Raw genomic sequence first — 27,110 nt, forward strand, 5'->3', positions numbered from 1 at the left:
ATTTCCATATCCCAATCAAGCTTAAGAGCACCCAGCTGAAGGTCACATTCAGATCTGCCTCTTGCAGCCAACAAAATGCTCTGCTGCCACTTAAACAGTCCCCTTTGCTTCCCGTGGCTTCTGCATGACAGTATTTACATCTAACATAAATAAGTAAGCAGAAGTCACAAGTTGGTATACGGAACTTAAAAGGTAATTGAAAGTTTCTGGAGTAGTTCACTTCAGAAAACTCTGCAATCACTTGTGAACTGAAGTGCTTGTTATCATATACAAAGCTCCAGTAATTAGAATCAGGAAAAGAGGTACAAAGCGATTAGAGATTATTGGGAGAAACCTACTTAATAGGACGCATAGCACATAAACCAATCGATACTTAAAGCTATCACGACATACCTGCAATTAATTAAAATACAAAACATTAAAAAGCACATTTCCAAATTAATAAAATTGTCAGAAGCGACCAACAATCAGAAGCCATGACAGCATCATCATTCATGTGAGAAAACCCTCAGGTGCTACTGGCTGAATAAAAAAGATGGAAAATAGCCTCAGCGTCCCTTCCTCTCCCTCTCTGCCCTACCTCCGTATCCTTCAAACCAGCCCCTGGATAAAACATTTATTTCTTCGGCTAGCCAGCACCTGGTGAAGAATCTGGACAGTGGCAAAAGCTGTCTGCAGACCATCACTCATGTGTGCCCATCTGCCCCTCAGTGGATGCACCCAAAGCAGTGGCTCCAAGGAAAGTCAGGCTCACCTTGCTTGTGTGGGACAAGAGGATGGAGACAGGGCAGGCACTTGTGGGGCTGCCCAGCCCCCGGGGGAGCTGCCCCGCGGGGGTGATGCCTGAGCTTGGTGCCCTGGATGCCCAGGGCTTTGAGCTGCCCAACCCTCCACTGCCACATGCCACCTCCCAGGGCCACCTCGCAGCTTCCAGAAGCACAGACTCATGACGGAATATAGCTTGGGGGGGGTGGGTGGGGGGGTATTTTTTAATTTTTGTTTTTAAGATGGGAGTTTCACTGAACCCCCCAAGGCCCTGGAAGGAGCCTCTTCTATATGCAAAGCTGCTTAAAAATCAATTCTAACTTGGAACAAGAAAGTATGAAGGGCACATACATGTTTTGTCTTTAAGACAGCTACAACTCTTACTTTCCAAAGACGGCATTTTATTCATTTTTCTCATTTTATTCAGTTTTCACAAGTTACCTGCTTTGCAACAGACAGCTAATTGTTTTGAAAGATTTTTTTTAAAAAAAGTAGACATTTTTATTCCTCAGTGAAAAACTTGCTTTTGAATGAAATTTTACAGGCCATTAATCTAATGCAGACTCACAGAATTCAGGGAACTAGTTAACTTAAAAGAGCAGCTACTGTGCATGCTCTACAATTGCTCTTCATCAAAATTGTCAAAAGATTTTTAATATGCAGTTACCACACAGATTAAAAGCTCTCAAAGTATTTCTCCATATAAGAGGCCACCATTCCACAGTGTCATTATCTGCTATTAATATTTCAATTAGAGAGTATCACACTCCTCTGAAGAAGCGCAACTGCTCGCAAAACAAGTCCCAGTATTGATAATGCTCCAGGAGTATGACACAGACGTCCTATTTTTGTTCCTACATTTAATTACCTCCTATAAACAGCTTTTGAAATTTTTAAGGGAAAAGCTCATTTCACACAGAAACACGCGTTGACTGACACCTCCCAACCACCCTGCTTGCAAGGGGTGAAGGCTGCAGGCACCAACGCCGGCCCTTCTGCACAGCCAGGCTATGACCTCACTCACCACTACCTGATGTTACCAGCCATTCAAACAGGTCAGTCCATCACAGTGCGCCCCGTCAGTGCTCCTAAGGATGTCAGACAGAAATGCCAGCACTTTTGGGGCATCAGCGCTAGCGCAAGCAAGCCTCACACGTGCTTTCTGTTGCATCTGACCACAGGATCGAGCTCAAACCATGTGGCCGTGCAACAGCCCATTTGGTGTGAAATGCTCTTTCAAGGCACAATTCCCTCTTCTTATCTGAGAAAAAGACACTTTATTATGACAGGTCTTACAGTCCCATATTCATTATGCCAAGCTTATAATCAACTTTCAGTGCAGTTGATATACCTAGAGCCACCTCTCAAAGGACGGACCTTGCCAAGCTGATGGACAGCAGCTACCTATCTACAGCACTCATACTAACCTCACATTAAACAACAAAAAGTTAAATTACATTTAATTTCTGTTTGATGCTAAATAATTACAATAATTTGCATGACTTTTTTTTTTTTTTTTTTTGAGACGCATAAAGGAATTTAGCATTTAAACATATCAAGGGGAGGAAAAAAGGCTTGAGGAATAAAAGCTTAAGAGCTTGCACTGGCTTATGCAGCCACTCTCTACCATTTCCAATATTTCTCTGTTTAGGGCTTTTTCCATCAACATGCAAGGCTTTCAAGCACACGCTTTCACACTGTGTGCTGACTTCTTGGTGATTTGAAAGATGTAACCCTCAAATGCAGTTATTATTCCAGACTTCAGCCTCGTATCTCCATCAGCCCCCTGTAACAAGCAGTCTGAACAGCCAGCCTGCTCACACTGGCTCCTCCAGTGGGGCTTTGCCACCAGTTAGAACCTCTGTCAGAAAAAATCACGGTGATATAGAAGGTAAAAGGTGCGCAGCTCCTTGCAGGGAGAGGAAAGGTAGTCCTTCCCATCTCTGCAAGCTGTACCAGCAGCTACTTACATCAGCATTCATTGTATTTTATTGCATTTGAAGCTTTGCAACTTTCTGTACAGAAAACCCAGCAGTGCTGAAGGTTACAACACCTTCATTTTGGCCACAGTACCACCTCCCTCCCAAGGCACGCGGGGACATCTGGCTAATGTCTCTGTGCCCTGATGCAACCTGTGACCAGTGCAGCTGTACCAGCAAAAGCCCACACTCTGCTCCAGACACAGTTACTGGCATTCCAGATTTTGCCTGGGGAAACAGAAAAACTTTGTTTTACTGAATAAGCTGTTCTTCTGCAAGTGTTTCCCTGCTCATGCATGTGGCACCTTTGCAAGGGAGTGCTTTGTCCAGCACGACAGCTCAGCAGCCAAGCCAGCCCCGTGTATGTTCAACCTGGAGAAGACCAGTGTTCAGGTAAAAAAAGCAGTAGCTAACAGTCAAACCCAAGGCAGAGAGGAGTGATGTCAATATGAAGAGGGACACCCAGAACAACTCACCAGGGTCACACCACCTACACCTCAGTGGCAGCAGTGACGTTTCTCCAGGGGGAGCAGGCGTTTTGCCAGCCCTGCCTTTCCCTAGTCCTGCTGCTGCTGCACATGCCAGGGACCAGCAGGAAGAAAAGGTCTCAGCATCTCACCCTCCAAACCACCACTGGCCAAACTAGAGGAGCATGCTGTAAACCCATTTTGACACAGACCCCGACGCATTTGCAAGCAACGGATCGTGCCCACAGAGATGCTGTTGGCAGTACGGCCATGCCAGCCACGCTCTGCCCACTGAGCCACTGCGGTGGTTCCCGCAGCTCTCGGCCTCGGTCCCCATCGTCGCAGCCCTCAGCAAAACCATATGCCGGCTGACAGCCAGATCGCGCTTGTAAAGATGCCTTCTCCTTTACAGCAGAGGGTAGCAGCTTGGAAGAATTTGAACTGAATAAATTGGACCTCATTGCTGAATTACAATCATTTTCTCTATATGTATGTGGATATGTACACGCTTTTCTTTTAAGGAAGAAAAAGAATGCCTTGAAAATTGGATTAGAAGACTGGGAAGTAAATCATGGTTTTCACCTGTCACTAGAATATTTTATGACTGGTTTTAATGAGCGAACATTGAGAAAAAAATTAAATTATTTTAAAAATGGAGATGGAAGAGATGGATAGAAAATATGCTACACTTAATAGCAAAAATCCCAATAAAGGTCATTAAATCAGTGTATAAACAACTAAGACCATATGACACTGTAGTAAAACCCTAACGGCCATGCTCAAGCTGAAATCCAGGCTACCCCATTGCCCACATATTTTGTTGTTTTACACGCTCTTCCCTGTATCTTCAAATATCCCTTTCCTCCCTGCAGTGCTGGATGCTTTCACATAATGACTTCAAAAGATCAACTGCAAAAATAAACCCATGAGAAACTACAGGCAGAATAAAGTTACACGCCTACAACCACACGCAAAGAACTCTGCTAGCACCTACCAGGCACTACCAATGGCAGCATCTGTAGCTCTTGAAACTTACTTCTGATTCCAGTTAGTTGCTCTTTAAATATCTCTATCATATAATTAGGAAGTATAGCATCATTGAGAGAACGTGGATTTTGCATTTCTTGACCTTTTCCCTACTAATTTTCAGCAGACTATTTAATGTTAAAATCGTATACTGTGCAGTGCAGCGACTCCAGTTATGAATGCGCAAGTAGGACTGGCATATAGGTGGTGACATTAATTAGCCCAAAAGCACTCCAACAGGCAGATTAGATTATATCTATATTCACACTGGATGGCTTTATTCGTTAACAAGATGTTATTTTGAAAAAATATGTCCAAAAAGCCCTTGTATATCTGCTGTAAGAAGCATTTCATAGCACAAACGTTTATTTTTCAGTTATCCAGGTTATATTCAATTGCCAAAAAGCCAGCATTTACTGCTTGCTCTACAGGCAGCCTGTTCACTGGGATACATTCAGTAAAGAAATTACAAGCTCATCTCTTCACTGCATTGGTCCTGGTTTGCAGAAAGTGTAGTGCCAGTAACAGTTTATTTTGAAAGTCACCTTGATTCTGTGTAATTCATAGACTGTTGCATCCTTTATAAGCCATTTGGAATGGTACCACTGAACTTATTTTATAGAACGAGGTCTGATGCCAACTCATCTGTGATTTCCTTAGCCAGGACAGGTTAACGTGCTCATTACAATACTGCCTTACAGAACTATCGGTTTCTGCTTTAAAAATAACCTGCCTAAGGCAGACAGCATCTTCTGGGTTGGCTTTGTAAAGCACTTGGCGTACGGGCCCTAATTATCAGGTGTTTTAGTACAAATCGCTAACAGGGAGCATCACCCGCCCCCTGCTGCAGCACACCATGCCTGGGCAGCCAGAGGTGGCAATCAAACCCTTGCCCGCAGCACAGCAGATTAAAAACTTAATCCCAAATTCATTGAACGCTCATAAGGCTCATTAACTTCAACCCCTGGTTTGTGTGTGAGAAACACTGGCATAAGATGCGAGGTCAGGAGGTGACTGAGCTTTGCTTTCATCTGGCGTAACTTAGTTTTCTCACGCTGGTGAAGCTCACGTCACAGAGGGTAACTCAGTGACCTAGGAGATGCGCATTTCCTCGTGGAGTTGGAGGGTGTTTAGTTACATCACCATGTTACCAATGTGCCAACAAGGAAAAAGAAAAACAAAAGGTTTTAACTGTTCCCTCAAGGTCCTCCTTCAGAAACAAGTTCAGTGCAGTTTTTAGGTCCAGCTTTCCTTTTTTTTTTTTAACCCAGTCTAACTTAAAATATCAAGTAATGTTAGTAAACATGGTTAGACGTTCCCTCAGACAGCGAAATGCCAGTCTCAGAAAGCATACTCTGTCAGAAAACAGTCAAAGCAGAAGCATAACAGAGCCAAACGCTCTTACTCAGCCTTACACAACTCAGATGGTGTTTTGGGTAGGATGGGGGATGTAGTTTTCTTGCCTAACGCATTTTCTGTGAAACATCAAACCTCTCTTAGCAGAGCACAAATACAGTGATAGGAAAGCAAACGTCAAAGGTTTATTACAAAACTATGGCACCTTTTTTTCTTAAAAGCAATCCTGATGTAAAGCAAAATATCATCACTTTTTTGGTTATTTCCTTTAGCAACAGTAACTGTCAAATATTTTCTTCCCTGGATGGCGATAACCCCATTTAAACCTTGCTATGTTCCATCACATCTGCAGCTTTAATGCAGTATTTCGTACACTACGATAAAGTCACAAACACGAAATCACTGTCTGTAATGGCATCTGTCATTCAGAAACTGCAAAGATGGGAACCTTGAAACTGGCAGACAAGTTTCTGGGAACACCAAGAGGGGACTGCATGTATGTATGTATAATTATGACATTTCTACTCTGTTACTGCCCAAATCTTGACTCTTTCCCTGTCTGCAAGGCAAGACACACAATCTTAGTGACACAAATACCAAAATATTTCATAAGACTCTATGTATTCAATGCACTAAAACCTTTACCATAACTGAGCTGAATCAAGAATTACATGTCAGTGCCCGTGTATCTCGAGTGCTACTCCAGCACTGAGTGTGGGAGCCCCAGGTAAAGTGTTTGTGGTGGGACAGTATCTGCATGGTCTAAGCAAACTAACGTAATATGACTCTACTACAAAAATATCTCTAAAAATAACATCACTGGGTCTATGCTTACTTCCCCCTGCCTTCCGGCCTTGTGAAACTTTTTGAGACTGCTTCAGCACTCACATTGAAGACAAATAAGATTTCTGGTTGTGCAACTTGTCCCACGCAGGCAGCCTCATGGTGGAGTCCACACAAGGTACTGCATGACTCAAGACCTCCACCCATCCAACTACCCTGGCAGTAAAACTCTATGTTCCTCAGCTGAATTTCTACAACCTTTGGTGCCTTCAACCAAAGCGTGACTGAGTGGAATTTGGTTACACAACTCTTTTTCTGATGCAAAGGAACAATTACATTTTATAGCTCACTTTCTTGAGCTGCAGCATCTCTAAGGCTAACAGTTTGCTCTATCACCTAACGAGCAGATGCTACTCCAAACAGCCCCAAAAAAGCAGAGACACAGACTGACTGCAGAAGTTCCCAACTGCACAACCAGCTAATGCTCCGAGTCAAGTATCACATTGATTGGCATAGTACTGACCTGAAAGCAAAGGCCACATATCCTTTGCAAGGTACCATCTGCCCATCTTTAGACCCAAATGCCCCACTGGCACAAACACAGCCCATCGCCCGCCTCTGAAATCCATCAGTGCTTCAGCTGCGTGAGCACGAAGCAAACACCCAGCCTGCCACCTCTAACACTGCACCCCCATTTGCCTTCTTTCCTTTGTTCTACATGAACAAGGAGAAAAAGTTCCAATTTATCAAGGAAGGAAGGACCAAGCAACAGAAATGCTTATGCCCATCTGCTAAAACTGTTGAAGTTATGCTTGTTAAGACTAAATCATCTAAACGAAAACATCCTCACAAGTAGAAAAATTACTAAATAAAAGAAGGTTGTTCTTTCACTTGTACGCTCACTGATACCGTGGGTCTCGTTCCATATTGCTACAATGCAGATAACAGAGCAGAAAATAGGGTGCTTACACTTAAGCCTTTTACTCTCGGAACTTTACCTAAAAAAAGTGAAATTATTTACATTTCATGTTCTTCCACGCTTTTCTAGAACAGAGTTGCAACTGGCTCCCTCAACACAGGATAATTAAGACTTTCAGCTTATAAATTGTGGGTGAAAATATTTCTCTTATTTCTGAAGCCCATCTACTTTCGTGACCTAAAATGTTTGAATAGATCACTTTAGACATAACGATCCTATGGATACTAACCTTTGAAGCACAACCAAAGACAAAATGGACGTGTAGAAAATGAAAACTTATGGTTTGGATTTTAAAAAGTTCTGCATATACATCCCACTGCAAAATACCATTCTTTAAAGGATATTTAAAGAGACACACTTGCGATGCCTGCATTTCTAGTGGTTCTGAAGACAGAGCATGCAAAATGGATCACTTTTAGAGATTAAATCCCAAATCTATATTTGGACGCCTAACTCAAGGAGTTAGTGCAGAGGGTCTGAAGGCTCCTTTTTAGGCCACATTTTATATCATTTTCATCTTAGCCTAAAAATAAATGTAAAATGAATGAATCATTTTGTAGTCTTGGTGTTTGCAAACATCATCCAGCAGTGTTACCTTCTGGACGATCCTCTTCTCAGGGTGGTCAACCAGCCCAGGGAAGGAGCAGGATCAGGGGAAAAGCCCTGGCCCATTCCCTTCCTTCAGGCACTCGCAGACCAGAAAACAGCCCCAGCAATACAAAAACACCAGGAAAACAATCCAGAGGAATCGGTTTTCCCTCTGCAGAGTACAGCAACGTTCCTGAACAGCCTAGAGAAAGGGCAGAAGTGCAGCCGACAGACCAACACTGCAGGCTGAGCTGAACCCCTCACTGTAGGAAGAGTTTACCAGTCTCTGCGTACGACAACCAACTTCAGACGTGCATGGATCCCATCCCTGGGTAAAAAAAGAATTTTATGTTCCATCAGCTCTAATATGCATTGCCAAAAAAGGCACAAAAAGTATATGCAACGGTCCCAACAACCGACAAATATTTTCCAGCATTATCTGTGAATTTCCATCTTCAATAAGAACTGTGAAATCTTTGCAAACATCAGCCAAAGGAATGAAGAGGAGGTGGGGTGGAGTGGGCAGGACATGAACAAGGCAGTTAGTCTGTTTGCAGGACAACAAAAGAACCAGTTCATGCGAGCACTTTAAGTTCACCTGGGGATTGCATCATACCTTCAGATACAACATGCACACGGTTGCTCTTTACCTATCTCATTTCTCTGACCAGGCACGCAGAAATCTCCCAGCAGCAATGCCAGTCGCACATCTGCAACACTACAGGGTAAACGAAATATCACCCTCAACCTACTGCTCATGCAGAGCAGTCAGCAAACCACATACAGCACAGGTGAACTTCTGCCTACTTTCACTGCCTCTTGAAAGCACGCAGGTGATGTTCTCCTAGTCTTACACTTCAAATAGAAGAGCCCCACAGCAAATAACACAGCGAAGATCAGCACTACTGTTCACGCGGCTGGCACAGGAAAGAGAACGGGGCTTAAAATCAGGGGTGCTAAAAGATACATACCACACACAGAAGGCTCCACTCATCTGCAAGACTCGCTCTTTCTCACCACAGCACTAGCTCCTTTGGGACCTGCCAGATTTACGATCAGTGGCAAATCCTTGGATTGCATGTGAATGTGTATCTGTGGTAGACCAGCGAGGCTGCATCAAAGTGTCATTCAGAAACAGCCATTTCAGCCCAGGCTCCCACATGCTCCAGGGACATTACAGTAACAGCTTGTTCTTCCTCCCTGCCTTGTTACTGAAAACTCTTCCTTGGCCATTTGGGAGCCCAGGGGTCTGCAGCTAACAGAGCTTACCCACCAGCAGCACAGAAACATCAACAAGTGTGTAAATTACTTGTTTCACAGCATCTGAAATGTCAGATTACTGGAAGGTTAATCATTTAGTATTTTTAAATGCTGTCAGGAATTCAGACAGGAATTGCAGGTTCCCGTTACAATTTCAGTAGTTTTCCTAGATGGACCCACTTCTTCTTTGTTCTCATCAATTAAGCGATTGCATTTTGCAGATTTAATTGTCGCTAAATTCCTTCTGTTCATAGAGTTCTGCTGTGTGCTCAAGAAACTTGAATTCGGTGCTAAACCAGAGTGCTTCCCAGAGTACAAACTCACAGCAGACTGAACTACCACCATAAAACAGAACTGTGCGTTGTTTGCAAAAGCACTTTATTTCTCGCTCACACACACACCAGAAAGCCATGTTTGAGAACGTGAAGGTTTCCCTTGGAGCAAAGCATTCCTGACACAGGACAGGATGTTTCTGGCATGAGCTCTCCTGATGCTGACTTGACATCTTCCTTGTTATGACTGTAAATTCCTATCACTGTAAACCTCACCAATGACTCATGAGAAAAAAAGCACATTAAAAAAAAAAAAACAAGGGAGAATGGAACACTTTTAGTGGTGGTGTCTGTAAACACAGAGTGATACACAGAGACACAAAATGTCTCAAATTCAAAAGCAAAGCAGGGCCCATTGCAGAAATAAAAGATTAATTTCTCATTCCTGACTGCAAGTATTTGGGGACAAAGATGTATGCTGAAAATTGTATGTAATCAAAGAAATCGCCACTTTAAAAATAACTTTACTGTGCATTGTTTGGGGAATCACTGTTGAACAGGATATCACGCGCATGCAGCTATGGACAAATAGAGTCACACCTTCAGTGTACAAAGTAAACCAAAGGGATTAATTCTCTACAGATATATCCAAATAAAGCATTATACTATCATGAAGATTTACAGATGCATTTTAATTAGTCTTCTACCTAAAAGCATTAAAATAACAACATTTCTTATTTATTAGAAATGGAAGTATCCCCTCCTGCCTCTGCTGTACTCAAAAACAGGACTATCGTACCGCTTCTGACAGCTGAATGTGTGTGTACCTCTGGCCACGGTATTTATACCTGTAAAACCACTGTAAATGCTATCCCTCATCTCCAAAATATCTATCAAATAGGAACTGCAGCTTTACTCTTTGTAGAAAACCTTTACTTGAATGCCACAGAACACTCTTTTCTATGTGAGTATTAAACACGTAACTATTTGAATAGTTCACAAAAGTTCCCAGGCACAGCTTCAGCCTAAAGCACGAACTAGTATCATGTTAAGGTATTTACCTTAAAAACCCAAACAACCAGAGCTGCACAGATCCTGTTTCCATCCCGACATGCAGTAAGGACCACTGCTGTTTACTATGTCTTTGACTCCAAGCTTATTTTCCTAGCTGTGTTGAGCCCAATTCCGCAGCATCTTCCCCTGCCACGTAGGCAACTTTTGGTACAACTGAGTGATGTGCTCAACTGTACACCACCCCGGGGGGAAGAATTGATGGCTCTGCCTTTTCACAGCATGGCACAGGTGCTGTAGCCCCAGTGGACAGGAATAAGGAACTAGTTTAAACCCATTTTAAACCGAGGTTTACCTGCTCTCCAGGAACGGTCTCTCTGCAAGAGAACCCCACACTGGGGAGCAGGGCTTCTCCCACCCAGCACTCTGCCCAGACAGGGCCAGGGAGAGAGACAGGACAGAGGAACAGGATTTTGCAAATTCAAGTCACTGGAAAAAAGTCCTAATTGTAAAGCATGGAAACCAGCACACATGTGCAGCAAGTACCAGTCTTTTCAACATCTCTGAAAAAAAATACACCTGATCCCCACTTCAAAGCATTGCAGATGGCAGCATCACTTTTATGAACACTAACCTTTTCTTCTGGCAGAAAGGTAAGTCAACAGCACCTTGTGCATAAATGTCAGTGTAATGCTCAAAAATCGTAATATTGACATCTCTGAGATTGAGGACTCTCATTTAAAAATCTTCTGCAACAGCCTTTGCATTTTTTATAAGTTATAAATCGAATTTTATCTCGTAATATTGACATCTCTGAGGTTGAGGGACTCATCTGAAAATTTTCTGCAACAGCCTTTGCATTTTTAAAAAGTTATAAATCAAATTTTATCACTAAAAATGTTTTTAAAACACAAGGCAAGCTGGAAGACGGTGTTTTGCTTTGGGTTTTTTTTTTATAGTAAACTCAGTTCCCTTGTGGCATTTTAACCCAGCTGCAGGGGCACTGAAAATGACTGTAGAAGCAGTAAAAATCTATTTAATTGATTTTTATTGTTCAACCTAAAGAAAATGCTTTTGTATGTAAAAATGACAGCATTATACAGCAACTGTAGGGATGTTTTGAAATTCAAGTTTAAATAGCATAAAGCCATTAGACATTTTACTTTACTGATTTGCTTTTAAGGCAGACATAAAATTATACTGTATCTTCAAGTTCTTCCTACAGCACCAAATAATGTTATTTAAAAAGCAAAACCAACTTCGTTAATTTCCCTACATCCCCTAAAAACAAACACATCCTGAATTTAGCAGAAGACTAGCAATTTGTAGGAAATATGGTGAGACAGACAATATAATCTTGGCTTAGGTAAAAACAAAGAAAAATAACAAAAAAACCCACAGAAAAAAAGAAATAAAGAAAAATGGAAAAAAATTTTTAAAAGCAAAAAAATGAAGCTACAAAACATAACAAATCAGAAGCCAAAGCAAAAGAGGCTTCTCAGCATAGCCAAAAAGACCGCCTAGACTACATAGCACTGCACCACCAGAACCCAGATTTCCAGACCTTCAAAAAGACATCATCCCCTAAAAAGGACACTCAGAAATGGAGACCACTGAAAGGAGTATGGTGTGCGGAGACTAAAATGCTCCAGCGCAAAGTTTCCTATAGCCAGTTGTTATGGAATATGTAAAATATACCACTTCTGTGTTCAAATCCGTACGCTTCCCCTCCTTCAGAAATGACATCTTCAGGCAGACCCTTCTTTTTAAGCTATCACACAAAAAGGACAAGATCATGAGCTACATGCCACTTTTCAGAAGTACTACAAAATATTACAAGTAACCAATTAGCGTTTCTTTTGCTTTTAATATTCCTGCCTGCACACAATGCTCCTTTAAAGCTAATTGGACCACCATGACATTAATTAAGAAAACCCTCTAAATTAATCTAACACACTGCTGTGATAGAAATTTAAAATAATGCACCCTTTCCACAAATAATCCAGAACTTTATTCCATCCATTTAAACCAAGGCATCTTAGACATGGTTTTCTGGAAAAATTCACCTTTTCGACTTCAGTTTGGTTTGAGGTTTTGGTTTTGTCTTCATGGTAATCTCTGACAGCAAAGAGGCAAAATACCTGCACAGAGGTTGGTCAGTCCCACAAAACTCCCTTTAGATACGTTGTTAACCCTCAGAAACCTTGCCTACCCCACTGAATATTAATCCTGAATTGGAAATACTTAGCTGGTGGCCAAAGGCAATTCTATTGGTATAAAGTACGTAGTTTGAGAGCCTGTTTAAAAAATCACTTTTCCAGCATGAAAACACACAAAAGCTGTAGTTCCTGTATCGTCCCTCCAAAAAGATGTCTCAGCTGTACCGAAGAGAAAAGGAAACATTCGGCTGTGCATTCAAATTAGCTGTCAAGAAACACAAAACATAAATCTGACTTAATAGCATAATTTGGAAATGTGTTCTGGGCCCACCCTTGGCAATAACACCAGGGTTTAACTCACGTTGTAGCAATATTTAAAACAGCTCTGCAACTTTGGTTCTCCACCCAACTAAACAACAGAAAATTATGTTGTTAAATGAAAAACACCACACGTATTTAAGCGAGAGAAACCATCTAAACTTCTGACATTTTTCATCTTCATTTTTTTTTAATCCAAAAGATTTGTACAGCATTTTTTTTTAAATAACTTACAGGATCAAAAGGAAAATAAATGCATAGCTTCAAAACCTTAGAATATAACCTCCCCTTGTTGCGGAAGAGTTCAAAGTCATAAAGTGCTGCAGATATGAACACACATCAGACAAATAATCTAGTAACTAACTTATTTTTCTGGTTTATTTAACAATATTCCAGGCTTAGAACATTAAATAAAAATCTCACAGACAATGGGTAGGACTAACAATGGCTTTGTTGTTGGTTTTTTTTTTCCTTTTTCTTCTCCTTTTTTTTTTAAAAGAACGCTGACACACATCAATTGAACCGACTACAGTTTTATTTTGGATACCAAAAAATAAAAAGAAGCTGGAAAGAAAAGAGTAGTGCATTGCACCGATCTCGGTAAATCTGCTTGTAAGCATCACTGCATATGTTTAGCCCTAGAAGGACAAAGATGCAAACAGGAGATGGATGCTGTTAAGAGGGGCAGGCTGAACACAGACCAGGGGAGCGGTGCTCTGGGCTCTGCCTTGGTTGTGAGGGCACGGCTTTGAATTATGCTCACGTGAGACAGGATCCACACACCTCACACTAACATTTGCGCAGCTTCTTGAGGGCTAGCAGCAGTGGTAGCAGGCGGAGGTGGTGTGAGGGGACACAACTGACACCAGCTGGTACTCAACGGATGTAAAAACCAAGAGGTCTTCCTGGCAGACTGCAGGGGTGTCACAGGAGCTCAGGTAACATCAAAAAGGGACCTCCTGTATCTCGCTCCCTTCCATAACTTGATTATTCTACCCTCACGGACAGCCTATATATCTGCGAGAGTTTAGGCCAAGCCTGTGTTTTGTACCTTGGGCAATCACATACACCTCCTCAGTGGGTGTGGAGAGTAGCAAGATCCAACGGGATGCACTCTGTGTGTACTTTGTGCAAGTGCAAATTAATTTTCAGGGGGCTAGAGAGTGAAAACCCAGGCCTACTGACAGCCAAACACCGGCCACAGCACCTGTTAAATGCATTTTTCTCAGGATTAAACATGCCAGGTAGTTCACTGCTATTTACTTCAGTGCTCCTTTACTCTAACCTCTGTCCTTCCTCCCCACCCACCCACCCCTTCCTACTACCTACAAAGAACACAAGGCCTCAAACTTGCAAAAACTATTAAACCATAATATAAACAAGCAGTCTGGCAATAGATTCAATTCTATCACAATTCTCATTTTTCTGTGCTCCTCCTGGCTGGGCCCTTTCTACAACCAATTGTCTATGGTCACCATCATGATGAAAAAAACCAACTTCTTCCTCTAGAAGAGTACTGGCCAGTCTTCAACAGACCTCTCTGGAAAGATTGTGCTTGACAGTCATAGACTATAGCCAAGGTGGGGGGCGAGACACCAGTAACAAAAACAAAACCCCAAAAACCTTTTGACTGTTAACTGGAAAATGCCAAGATGTCCTCCTCTGCACCTCAGGGAAAAATGCTGGCTGCTATCCCACTCTGTGCCAAGCGTGAACTCTACTCTTGTTTATGATGTGTATTTCATAAAGAGATGGGGGGGCTGGGGATGGTTTTCTTTCTTTTTCTTGTTTGCCGAGTTCTCAAAAAGGCTTAAAACACTTAAGCGTAGAGACATGAAGGAGCAATTACAATACACAACAACTAATCAGAAACAGTACTCAAACATTAGACTGGACGGGACTAAAGTCCACTCTACAAACTGAACCAAAAAGAGGAGAAAAAAAAAAGATGGTTTAAGTGCTAACGCAATAAGAAACAATCCTAAAGACTCACTAAATACATGTGGGGAAATGGAAGGGTCCCCTTCTTTTAAATATATTTACATAATAGTAAAGCTTTTTATTTTGCTTTTCTTGCCAACAAAATTTTCTAGCTACCCTGGGCGAAGTCCCCATTTAAATTAAGAGGTTAAGGATTTTGTAACTTAGACAGAATGTTAGACCCGCAGCCCGTACACGTCTCCCCAAACCCTCCTTCCCTCCCTCTCTCCGCCACTGCCGCTGAGGGGCCGATACCTTGCCCGCTTCGCACCGCATGGCATCAGCCAGAACGTAACAAAGCCAAGGTAACACAACGCCACCTCAACCCTGCACACTTCGTCACCACTTTGTCAAAGCGCAAGAGACTACAATCAGGGCTTGCCTAGACACATACACACACACACACAAAAAAAAGTTTTGCCATTTAGCTGCTGCAGTTAAATGGTAAAACCAGACTAACGTGGACACAACAATACCAGTTTAGAAGTGTTTATACCATTTACACCGCACTGGAAAGGAGAATAACTTATCCCAGTATAAGTGCATCCACACTACAGCCTATGCCAGCACAGTATCAGTTAAAATAAAAATACATCAGTCCCCTAATTGACAGAAATATACCAGCTGAACTTTTCTGGCATAGACCAGGCCTAAGACATGAGGTAGTGAAAACAGAAAATCAGGCTCAAGATATTTTTTTTTCATTTCATAGCATTGATACACTCTAAAAATATCCACTGCTCAGATTTATGGATTTTAAAAATGTTTTAAAATCCAAAATTTAAAGCTAACATCCTGAGTCACACAGGATTCACAAACAGAGGCATAAATCTTAAAAACTCCCTTGCTGGGGGTCCTAATTCAAGAAAATATTTTTGTGATAGAAAGCACATAAGCATGTGTTTGTCTCCCACTGAAGCAAGTGGAAAGGAAACACATGGGTAAGTGCTTTCTGAAATCTGGGCCACAGTCAGAAATCACGGTCTTTGTAGAATTTATTTCCTCATTCATTTCAGTGCTGTTTAATCACAAGTCATTCATGTTTTAAGACAGTGGGGAAAACATAGACAATGGAAGCTAAATCAAGTTTGTTACAACTGTTCAATATTTACAGCATTCAAAGCATAAAACAGAAGTATTTTTGGTAACTTAAGACAAATACTTTTTTCTTTGTTATTAACTGTACCGCAGCAGTCCTGTTAAACAAACCCACTGTCTCTGATATTAAAGAAATTGTTGTTTACATTTACCGAGTCATTTAAATTAAAAATCTGTTCCTGTTCCAAACCCCACTCTCCTTCGTCTTCGTCCTCCGGTTCAGCCTCAGACCCATTCCGACTGTTTTCGTACAAAAAGATCTGCTCATCCACATGAGCCGGCGCTAACCGGTTTCTCTTTGCACTTACAACATTAGCAGATGAACCAAAGAGGCGTTCAGGGAAGACCCTTGTGGCCAGAATACACCAGTATTTTTGAAGAACCTTTGGTAAAACTGGAAATAGCGCTAGTCTGTCAGACCACCACTTCAGTGGGTCTTCATTTAAACCGAGGACCTTTTGTGACTTGAAGTTGCTCAGCTCCTCAACGATTTGAGCATGCCATTCCTCCTGGTCTTCCACACCTCCTGTCTGGCAAAAGATCTCTGCAAGCATGTTGTTGATGACACTGGTAGGAGGAGGAGTAGAGGAGATGATGATTTTTTTTACAGGGGGCTCTTCTGAAACTGTGAAGAATTTCTCTTCAGTCCTAAAGGTATTTTCTTTTACTTTCTCCAGCAGGCTTTTTGCTTCTTCCACCACTCTGTTTTCAACCTGCTGCCGCTCAAAGGCTGAAAGAAAAGGCAGTTTTTTGTAGCGAGGATCCAAGAAAGTTGCAACATTGAGGAACATGTCTATCTCAGGGGTGTGCTGGTAGGTGGTTGACAGTTCTTTAGCAATCACCTCCTTTGCCATGCTGATTTCCTTCAAATCATTCTCTTTGATGTTCAGGGTAGTATTCAGAAGCATGTGGAGAAGTGGCTTCACCATACTTATCGTTGGGTACTTTGAAGCAGACATCATCTCCGCGACCTGCTTGAAAGGCTGCAGCAGCTCCACCAGCCCTTCAATTGTATTCCACTCACTGGATTCCAGCATGAGGTGGTGGTTGTTGCTGTCCTCCACGAGAACAGCCGCAATGACAAACTGCTGCTCCTTGAGGCGCTGCAGCATAGCGAGTGTGCTTCCCCACCAGGAAACCCGGTCGCTTACCAGCATGCAGTGGAGGATATTCTGCTGCTTCTGCTTCTCACTCAGCATGTACATCGCAACTGTAGACTGCTGAAAATACTCCACCAGTTTTCGGCACCTGGCAAGAAGGCTGCAGAGTTTGGGGAGCTGAAAAGCTTGTTGTATTCCTGCGTTAAAAGTGTGCCCCAAACAAGGCATCTGTACGGGAATATCTAGAAGGGAGCAAGCTTTCACAATGTCTTTACTATAATCTGTTGTAGCACCAAAGACTTTTGTATTGATCCCCCACTCAATGAATGTTTCATAAAGGACTCTCGTAATAGTCTCTGCAGTATTATCCTCAGGTACTTCAAATGTTTTTAAACACCGCGAGTTCACAGCCAGGCAGTTGGCAGGACTGCTGCTGAGAAAGTGAACCGCGACAGTTACATATGACCTGTTCTGGTTTTCACTCCTCCACATGTCTGTGGATATGCCACACCATAGAACCTCAGTGAGCTCTTTCAGCACAATTTCTCTAATGGCATTGTACTTTTCGGGAATAGCTTTTGTACAGAAGTACTTCCGGCTCGGAAGTTCATACCTGGGGTCTGCTGTTCTCAAGAGGGCCTTGAAGGTGGGTTCATCCACGATAGAGGCAGGATACATGCCCTCACAAATTAAGCTGATGACTGCAGATGTCAGTTCCTGATGCTTTTTGTTTTCATAGTTCTGGTAGGTCTTCATGATGAGGCTATCTTGCACAACCTGCTGTGATGATTCCGGCTTGATTTTTGAAAATGCGGTGGCAAAGGCTTCCCTCATTTGCTCAGTGTTACTTTTCACAAATTCGCAGAATTCATCGGGGTGATTTTTCTCAAGGTGGTAGGAAAGGTTGGACGTGTTTCCTGAATAGGCGATCTGTGCCATGCAAATACGGCAGTAGATCTTCTTCCACTGTAATATGCATCCTTCTGCATTGGTATCAAACCCAAAGTACTTCCACACTTTACTCTTTGCTCTCGGGTGAGCCACTAACTTTAGGTCTGATGGGGAACCTTCTAAACTTTTATTCTCCATTGCTTCTTGGCCACCGTCCCACCTTTTGATCCTTCACTCATTAATGAGTACCTGATAAAGGCAGTAAGATAAAGATACAATGAGAAAGCAAAAGTTTGACCACACTTAACTATGTGAAATTAACGTTTCTGCAAACGTATCAAGAAACCTACCTTACTAATTACATTTGCAAATTTAAAGATGAGATTTGCAGGAAGTGTGATCTACAAGAAGCCCATCAGAATGTCAAGAATTTAAAAGATTTTTAATATATCACATTCTGCTGTGAAATTGAGCTAGAAGACCCGAGTAAATCTTGCTTCTCAAATTACATAACTCTGGGTAGAGAAGGGGTACCACCACAAAGCTGACGCACTACTGTCACACAAACTGGTGATCTGCTATAACATTTTCCTGCCTCTTAAGTTATAGTTAGGGCTAGACCCACATCCTCTTGCCTAAGAGTTACTAAACTTCACTGTTAACATTTATTTCAATTGAAACCTGATACTGAAGGAGCAAAGGTTTTATTGTTTGTTTATTTTGAAAGAAGTTTTGTTAGTTGGATCAAACTGTTCCACCATTTGCTTAAAAAAAAAAACAACAAAAACAAAAAACCAGAAAAAAAACCCCAACTGTGATGCAAGTTATAGCATTATCTGCTCTTCTGAAATGTAAAAATGTTTTCTTACTGAAGTAAAAGGAGTTTGAACCTACATGCAGATCAACAATACGCATCTGACACCTTTCCTGTCCTCTTTCTGAAATCAAAGCCATCTCCTGAACTACTAGTTCACAATCATGGTTCCTGGAATAACAGTGCATTATAATTACAGGAAAAGCAGACATGGAAGCACTAATAAATATTATCCACATCAGCTGGAAAATAATTTTGCTGTATTTTCTTCAAAAGGCTGCACAAGTCAGGAGGGGGTAACACTCTAGATGAGCATGGCGATAAGCCAAGACTTGGCAATCTGTACCTCAGTATCTGCACAGGAAAACATTTCTTGTGCAGTCATGTGCAAGCACTACTTGAGCCCTACAGCGCCTCTGTGCACAGTGCTGGCAGCTGGCACCCACTGGAGCTGATTTTGCTACACCAAAAAGCCAAGCCACAGCAAAGCATGACTGCATGCTGACGCTTCTCCATTTCTTCCACGCCACCACCAGAGCGCCTGTGACAACAAGCCCTTCACCAGGGGCCTGGCCAGGACTGGGAAGAAGGAAGTAAATCAGTTAAACACAGATGCAGCCCCCTTCACAAAAATCCAGGGAAAGAGAGCAGAAGAGAAACATTGGGAGCATCCCTGCAGCCAGCCTGAAAGCAATGGCATTGCTCCTTCTCTGCCCATCAGGAGCTGCTCCTGCACCCAAGCCCAGAAGTCCCTGGGTGGTAAGACTGGCTGGTTGGAGGAGGAAGAAACAATCTGACTTGTTCGTATTGCTGCAAGGGAATATCTCCAAAAAATACGTGTGCAAGCTTCGCTGGTGTGCTTTCTGCTGTTGATGAATATTCCCAAGAAAAGCTATTTTCTCTCTGAACTATAGTTGGTATTTTGCAGCACTTTCTGAATGTCTTGAATGAAAAACCAAAGACAGGTTTACCAAGACTAAGCATATTCATTCAAACATAGCTGTTGGTTTAGAAACAGAACAAGAGATGCAGGGCAAACATTTTACCTAATTTGTTCTGTAGATTTACTTCTGGGTGTAGACCTGGGGTTTTTTCCCCTGAGGGGGGCAATGTTCTGACTGCCAGCAATGCCCTCTACAGTGATTCGTTCAGTGCCTTTTAAGCTGCCAGAATAAACTATTGATTCAACGTGGTAATGCTCCCTCATTCCAAAGATGTGCCTATCATCAACAAGGTATGCAATTCCACAAAAACTGATGATTTTGAAAGACAACGTGGCGTAATGTACAATGATGTAAACCTGCCACAGCATCAGACTGTGCATTAACAAGATATATTGTATCGGTATGTAGTGTTACTGTTTTTAGATCACTCCATTTCAATCCATGACCTGGTATCTTGAGGAGTATAGAGGCTCCCAGAATTTCACTAAATCCTACAGTTTCCTTTGCAGTTACGTGGCAGTTCCTAAAAGCAAGGAGGAAGCCACTGTAATAAAAGAGCTGATGCATCTTTAATATTTAAAATCAGTATGACACACCTTGGATCATAAAAAGTTCATCACACACTGATAAAATACAAGTTATTTTAGAGCAAGGGAGTGTTACAAACTCACCCCACCTTTCATTCTTATGTATGTTACAGCTTTGCCATCGTTGAGCTGGATCTGGCACTTGGCAATAGTGGCACAGAGTAGCATTGCCACAGTTAAGGACATGCCAACATAACACAGCCTTTATTATAATGCTGTAAACCACACTTCAGCTGTTGTAATAGCTCAAATATAAACTGCTAATCATCCCTGTCTCTCCTCCAGTGTTACACAGCATAACTGGTACTATGAAGGGGAAAAAAAAAATGGCAAAAACCAAACCAAAAAAACATACCTCCCATTTTTCTATCTGAAAAGGTAAATTTTTCCTCTTTTGGTGAACAGTGCTCATAGCCTAGGCTTGGGAACATCTGGAGTAGCTTCAACTCAGACCCAAACTGGACACCAGCACCTTGCAGAATGAAATCCCTTGTGAATGAAGCACCTCACCGCCTTTGGGAAATCCCACAGCTTGTTACAAGGGCAGCTGAAGGAAATGCTCTCTTTCAGCTTGCTGAACTTTCCATGATAAAAAAACCAGCACTACTTTGGTTTGGCGAAAAACCCTTCTGCACACAAAAGCCTCCAGGCTAACAAACGTGCCTCTTCCTTTTTCCCTTGAATTCCCACCCACATTGAAACACAGTGCAGGTTTGGAGAAGCTGCTGTTTTCCTCGCCATGCATGCCTTTCCACGCAGCTGGCCAACACCACCAGCTGGTACCAGGGCTGAGGCTTTTAAGAGCCTGCAGACAGGATCCTCTGCTGGCCTCGCAGCGGGCTTAGCTGCCACAGGAGGAGGAGGAGGAAGAAAGGCCCAAGTTTCCTTGCCCTAGCACCTCATCTCTGCTTTCCCTGGGGCAGGTTGTGCTGCCTCCTCACACCTCTCAGACCCCTCTTCACTCTCCTAACACAAACCTGTGACTCCCCTCGCCAGGGCAGGGCCGTAACATTGAAACACCAGCAACTAGATACGTTGCAAAGGGCAACAGTGCTACCCCTTGCACCAGGCAGGGCTCGGTTTCCCCAGTGGCAAAGAAAATAGGTTCAAAACCCACACGAGAGTCACTCGGATTGTGAAACCAAGCATGGGAACGTGAGGAAACGCGGGGCGTGTAGCCACCGTGCAACCTTAGCTCTGCCCCCTTGTGCACACACAGCGATGGCACCCTCCCTAATTACACGGTAGGTATCGTCGTCGCACAACCCTTGCCTCATTCAGCACGGGGGCAACCATAAAATGACTGTTTCCTCACTTCTGAGACTATCTAACTCTTAGGTGCGTGCATGGGGGAGAGGGATTAATTGTTAGATGCAACTTCATTTTTGCCTGCCGTCAGTCCTTCCTACCTGGTTGATTCTCTACCCACCTCTGGATATTTTACAACCTAGCGCTCATACAGCTTTGACCAGGAAGTGCTCAGTCTATCATTATACTTTAATCATTAAAAAAAGCCCTCGATACGTGAATCAAATTAAAAGATGCATGTTCCCAAATTATTTCTTCACAATTAATTGTAAAGAAACTTGGTACAAATTATGATACTGAACAACTAGAAATTGGGGCAAATGAAAAATATGTATGAAATTTCAATCACTTAAGGACGGGAGTAGTCTTTAAGGCCTTCTAAACTTCAGCCACATTACCACCTTCTTCAGAGCCAGTTCTCCACACATCACAGGTACCAGATTTAACTACAAAGACTTCTAAACTACAAAACATTCAGCATTTATTCTTCCTCTACCTCAAATTTCAATGAAACATGACCAGCAGAAGAGAAAAATGCAGGAGGAAGATGCCAAATAAATTCCTTGATAAGCTCTTAAAATACCAAAAGAGACTGTATGACCATTTTTGTTATCAGTAGGATGACTTTCAGTGACCACATTTCAAGTGTTAATATCCTGGTGTCACAAGTAATACTAATTTGACTTTTACTAATCCACTGATTAGATTTTTCTTTTTAAAAAGCTGTTTATATCAGGATCTTTAGTCATGCAGGGCTTTTTTTTCCCCCCTCAAAATAATTAAGATTAAACACTGTAAAAAAACTAAAACAATACAGGCAGTAATTTCTAATGAAACTAGTAATTATTTAGACCACTGAAAACTAACACAGTTTACACTATGTATCAGCAGTTACACTGTCTGTGCAATTGGTACTTGGAAAAATGTTTTAACGTAAGTTAAACATAAGTTCCCCTTTACTTCTGCTGATTTTAGTTAGCGAAGCAATCACTGACTGCACTCCGTTTACCCTCCCAGCTCTGTATTTCCGTTCCCTGAGCTTCAAGATCAGAATATCAGACCAACTTCCAATACTCTTTATTGGGGGAAGGCTCACTTCGATAGCAACTATTACTAATTTTTCAGTTTGCAACTTGAAACAAACACTAAGTTTTTGCAGTGAATCTAGATTTCAGAGCTCAAACCACCCTCTTTCCCAAAAAAACTGTCTTGAATCCCACATATAAAAATTAGATGAACCCCCGGTAGGATGTGGCAAAACATATGGTCACTTTTAAAAGCCATGTGAAAGCCCATGTGCTGAGAGTGTGCAACTCTAAGCTCGGGTAAAGAAAAAGAAAAGAAAAACAAAACAAATTTGGTTTAGTTGGATTGAAATCCACAACGCTTCTTCCTGGCAAGTGCAAGAAAGCAAGCTTTTCTTGGAAAATTTGGAGGCCAAAGGGCTGCATCAACACCAGACCCCTTTGCTCACCCGCAGAGTTCAAGGACGAGCCACCAGGCATCCCTCTGTTTTAAACCTTCCATGGGAGAGCTGCACCACGGGCGCACGAAGACCGGGAAACCTGACAGGGGAACTGGGGCCAAGGAGATGGGATTGGAGGCCTGGATGACTGCTGCCCTGCTCTTCCCAGCCCCATTTCTTCCCTCTAGGCTCTCCCAGGGAAGGCACCCCGACGATAAAACACCTGTACTTGTGAGAGTTACAGACTCCCTTTCAAAAAGATACAGAAAATTTTAAACATACGCACTTTTCTAGATTACTATCTGGAAAATGTACTTGATGTTTTCTTAGTGCTAGTGTAGTTTACTGATCCAAGCTTTAATTAAGCATGCTCTAACCAACACTTTTGCTTTTTGTTGCACTGCAGTTGCTATTTTGAAGTTATTATGGAAACAAGGTTAGTCTGCGTAAAAAAGTTCCCGTTGACAAGCTGATTCACTTTTTTAAGCAACGGCCGGACACAGCAAGTCAAAGCAAGGCAGCAGGTAACTGCCAAGGGGCAACTCCAAGCAAACAAGTATCCTACGAGGAAACTACTTGTCCCTGGAAGAAACCAAGTTAGGGCTGAAAGAAAAATTTTCACAGCTGTCAGATCTGCCCTGGTCCTACTCAGGCAGCTGACATTTCCCAGGTTGGATCTTCACTGCCTTCCTCCAGCACTTCCAAATTCAATACTTTTTTTTTTTTTTTTAATAGCTAAGAACAGACTGCAAAAAATACTCGGGTCACATTTTTGTCATGCTGTTTCTCTGTAGTTCGAAAAAAAGATTTGGAAAGTGTTACACACCCTAGGCACAATACCCAGCTTTGCTCTGCCAAGAAAAACTAACGCTAGAAAAATGCTCAGATGACTTCAAACTGTAGGCAGATATGCCCTTTCTGTCACTAGGGTTCTCTCATTTGTTTAGGGGTTTTATCACTGTCTTTTGAGAATGAAAAAAAAGAATCCCGGCCTATCACAGAAGGATCAGGAATTAATAAAAAGCAGACAAAATGCTACCCAAGGATGCCATGAGTGATGAAATGCACAAATATGCTCTTGCTGTGTAGTGTACCTGTCCCACCTCCTCTCCAGTACTTCAGATATTCTTTAAAACAATATCCTCGCCTGCTTACCGAAACACCATGCTCTCCCAAGACTTTTTTTTCCCCCCCTGTTCCACTGGTTAAAACTACTGACAGAGCCACAAAGGCTCACTTGCTGCCGAGCAGAGAAAGTTAAAGGCACTGACTTGTATGCAGTTGTACGCTCAGCTCTGATGATACATTGCGCATCCGTCCGGACACGTAGTTCGCTGTAAGTTTACAAACTCGGAAACATTTTAAAGTTTTCAAGTGTAACATGAGGAAAGAGGAAACTCAGATCTCTTGTTTTCTGGCAAACTAAACCTTCCCCTAGCAAGCATTAAACATGCTGTTGACCCAGATCGGAAAAGGGCAAAACCGTAACTTCTCCATCAAATGACGGACCTGAGGACCCTTGGAGAAAACTACAAGTGTCACTCACCCGTCAGCTTGAAGGCTGCGAGCGAGTGACAGCCGGTATCGAAGTTTAAGCTTCCAGAGCGCGGGTGCGCGCCCCTCCCGGGCGGCCGGGGCAGGGAGGTCAGGGCCGGCGGTCCCGAGGCGGCGGGGCGGAGGACCGGCCGGCGGCGGCGGCAGGAGCGCCCGGCCAGCGGCCCGGCCAGCGGGAGGCTGCCCGCCGCTCCCCGCCTGCCAAGCACCTACCTGGGGCCGAGGGAAGCTGCGGCCGCGCGGCTCTGAGCCGAGGTCTGAGGCGAAACCGTCAGAAGGCAAAAAAGAGGAAGAGGAGAAGTGGGGACCCCCGGCCCGCGGAGCCCCCACGCCGCCTCCCGAGGCCGCAGTCAGGCCGGCGTGCAGCCAGCCGCCCGTCCCGGGCCCGGCCCCCCGCCCCGCCCCGCGTCCGGGGCGGCCGCGGGCCGGGGGCCGGACGGGGCGGTAGGGGCCGGGGCCTGACGGCCGCCGGCGGCGGCGAGGGCGGGGCCCGGCGCGGCGGGGGCGGGAAGGGCGCCCCGCCAGCCGCAGCCCCCCCGGGCCGTTGCCCTCGGGCGGCGCGGCGGGCCCGGCCCGGCCCGTGGAGGGGGGCGGAGGAGGAGCCCGGCGGCGACGCCCGGGCACGGGCCGCCGCGGTGCCTTAGCCGCTGCCCCGGTGCGGGGGGAGCGGCGCGGCCCGGGCCCCCCTCCGCAGCGGGCCAAGGTCGTGGCAGTGCTGTGCTGTGCGGCCCGGGCAGGCCCCGCCGCTCCCCGGAGGTGCCGGCCCCGCGCTCCCGGGCACCCGCCGCCCTCCCCGGGGCGGGTGGGGGAAGGTGCGGCAAACTTTCCCCTCTTTGCGGCGGGGGCTGCCGCCCCCGGCCCGGAGCCACCCCCCGTCCCGCAGCCGCCCCGCCCCGCGGCGCCGGCTGCGATGCTCACCTGGGGCCGGGGGGCTGCGCGGGCGGAGGCGGCGGCGCAGCTGGTGCAGGATGACGAGGAGGCCGATGCAGTACACCCGGAGCAAGGGCACCAGCGCAGACAATAGCGACATGGCCGCCTCCCGTCCCGCGGCAGCTGGCTCGGGGCGAGGCGGGGAAGGAGCTGGCCGAGCGGCCGGCCTGTGCGTGGCACGGTGGCTCGCCACCGCCGCCGGGCCGGGCCGGGGGGGCGCGGCGCGGCCCCCACCCAGCGGAAGGGAAAGCGCCGCCGCTGTCACAGCAGCGCCGGGGCGCGCCGCGGCTCCCGCCCTTCTGGGCATGTGCGGCGGGGGAAGGGCCGCGCCGCGGCCGGCGCGGGGAGGGAAGGGGCGGCGGCGGGCGGACCGGCGGCCGGCCGCGGCGGGGCGGTGGCTCGGCCCCCGCCGGGGCGCCCGGGGAGCTGGGGAGGGGGCGAGCGGAGCGGCGCGGCGGCGTGACTCAGCAGCGAGCGGGGGGGGCGGCGTGACTGGCAGGCGGTGTGACAGGCCGCCCGGGGAGGCGGCCAGCGCCGGGTCTGTTACAGCGACGAGCGGGGCTAGAAGCGCCGGGGCGGGGACCGGGCGGGCGGCTCCCGCTCGAAATGCCGCGGCTGAAGGCGCCCGCTGGGCGGTTGCAGGGTTTGCCCTCGCTGGCACAGACGAGGGGCCGGGGCGGCTGCAGCTGGCCTGGGCGCGACCGCTGGCACCTGGGGCACCCGCCGCGCGTCCCCCCGCCTGGCCGCGGCTCTGGCAGGGGCAGGTCCGGCCGTCGCCAAGCGCCGTGTACGTACGGAGCCTTCCTACCGGCCTGACTGCGCGCCCTTGCAGTCACGCTTGGCGTACCACGCGGTTTATTCCGAAGGTTTATTGCTGCCAGTTTAAAATCCTCAGCCTGACTCTTTAAGACGCCGAACGCCGGCGACAGAAGACCGCGTCCTCCCTAGCGGTCCCTCCGGTAGGTGGCCGGTTCCGGCTGCGGGCAGCGAGCCCGGGCCCCGGCGGCGCGGGCTTCATTCACAGAGCCGGCGGCTTTGCATAAACGCGGATGAGCCCCAGTACCGGGGCAAGGCAAAAAATGGGAGCAGGCCTTCCGCGGGAGGAGACGCTGACCTACATAGTCGGTTTCAAATCCTTCGGTAAGGTTTTGGCTTGGGGAGCCATGCAAAGTTCTGGAAGTGCGTTTGAAACGCAGTCTCCTCCTCCCCTTTATAAAAAAGCAAACGTACTTCCTAGAAAAAATACAATTAACGATATACTTCTTCAATGTCAGATTAGATCGCTCAGCAGAACTGACTTTCTGTCTTCTGTCAGAAATATGCGTACAGTAAAAGCGGTGTGTAGTTGCTCCAGGACAAACCCAATCATTTAATTTTATGTATCTCTGGTGAATGTTTTTTTTTATTACTAACGCATGGAATTATGCAAATGTAAATAATTAACATCATGAAGTCACATCAATAAAGGATTCATTA

The 27,110-nt window shown here is 45.0% G+C and overlaps 2 protein-coding genes across 4 annotated transcripts in view; both read right to left on the reverse strand.

Moving 5' to 3' along the window:
- The window catches only part of DHRSX (dehydrogenase/reductase X-linked), a 167,926-nt gene extending 142,160 nt beyond the window's left edge, over positions 1–25,766 (reverse strand). Inside the window, exon 1 of the mRNA XM_037376342.1 lies at positions 25,623–25,766. Within this exon, the coding sequence (XP_037232239.1) occupies positions 25,623–25,734 (112 nt within the window). The 5' untranslated portion in view covers positions 25,735–25,766. The remainder of the gene's footprint in view (positions 1–25,622) is intronic.
- ZBED1 (zinc finger BED-type containing 1) lies at positions 15,921–25,728 on the reverse strand. 3 transcript variants are annotated; one of them, XM_037376339.1, is made up of 2 exons: positions 25,623–25,728; positions 15,921–18,281 (listed from the first exon to the last, which is right to left on the reverse strand). In XM_037376339.1, exon 2 carries the CDS (start codon positions 18,228–18,230, stop codon positions 16,143–16,145), a length of 2,088 nt encoding a protein of 695 aa, XP_037232236.1. In that variant the 5' UTR covers positions 18,231–18,281; positions 25,623–25,728; the 3' UTR covers positions 15,921–16,142. The 3 variants fall into 3 exon arrangements, with proteins under 3 accessions (XP_037232236.1, XP_037232238.1, XP_037232237.1); XM_037376341.1 differs by lacking the exon at positions 25,623–25,728 and adding an exon at positions 24,918–25,100; XM_037376340.1 differs by lacking the exon at positions 25,623–25,728 and adding an exon at positions 24,697–24,794.
- Positions 25,767–27,110: the final 1,344 nt, after the last annotated feature.

This window comes from Falco rusticolus, chromosome 2 (assembly GCF_015220075.1).
Source record: "Falco rusticolus isolate bFalRus1 chromosome 2, bFalRus1.pri, whole genome shotgun sequence".
Taxonomy (NCBI): Eukaryota; Metazoa; Chordata; class Aves; order Falconiformes; family Falconidae; genus Falco; species Falco rusticolus.

Bases quoted from the DNA above. Each gene is read 5' to 3' on its own strand.
- ZBED1 (XM_037376339.1), bottom strand. From the start codon at position 18,230: ATGGAGAATAAAAGTTTAGAAGGTTCCCCATCAGACCTAAAGTTAGTG.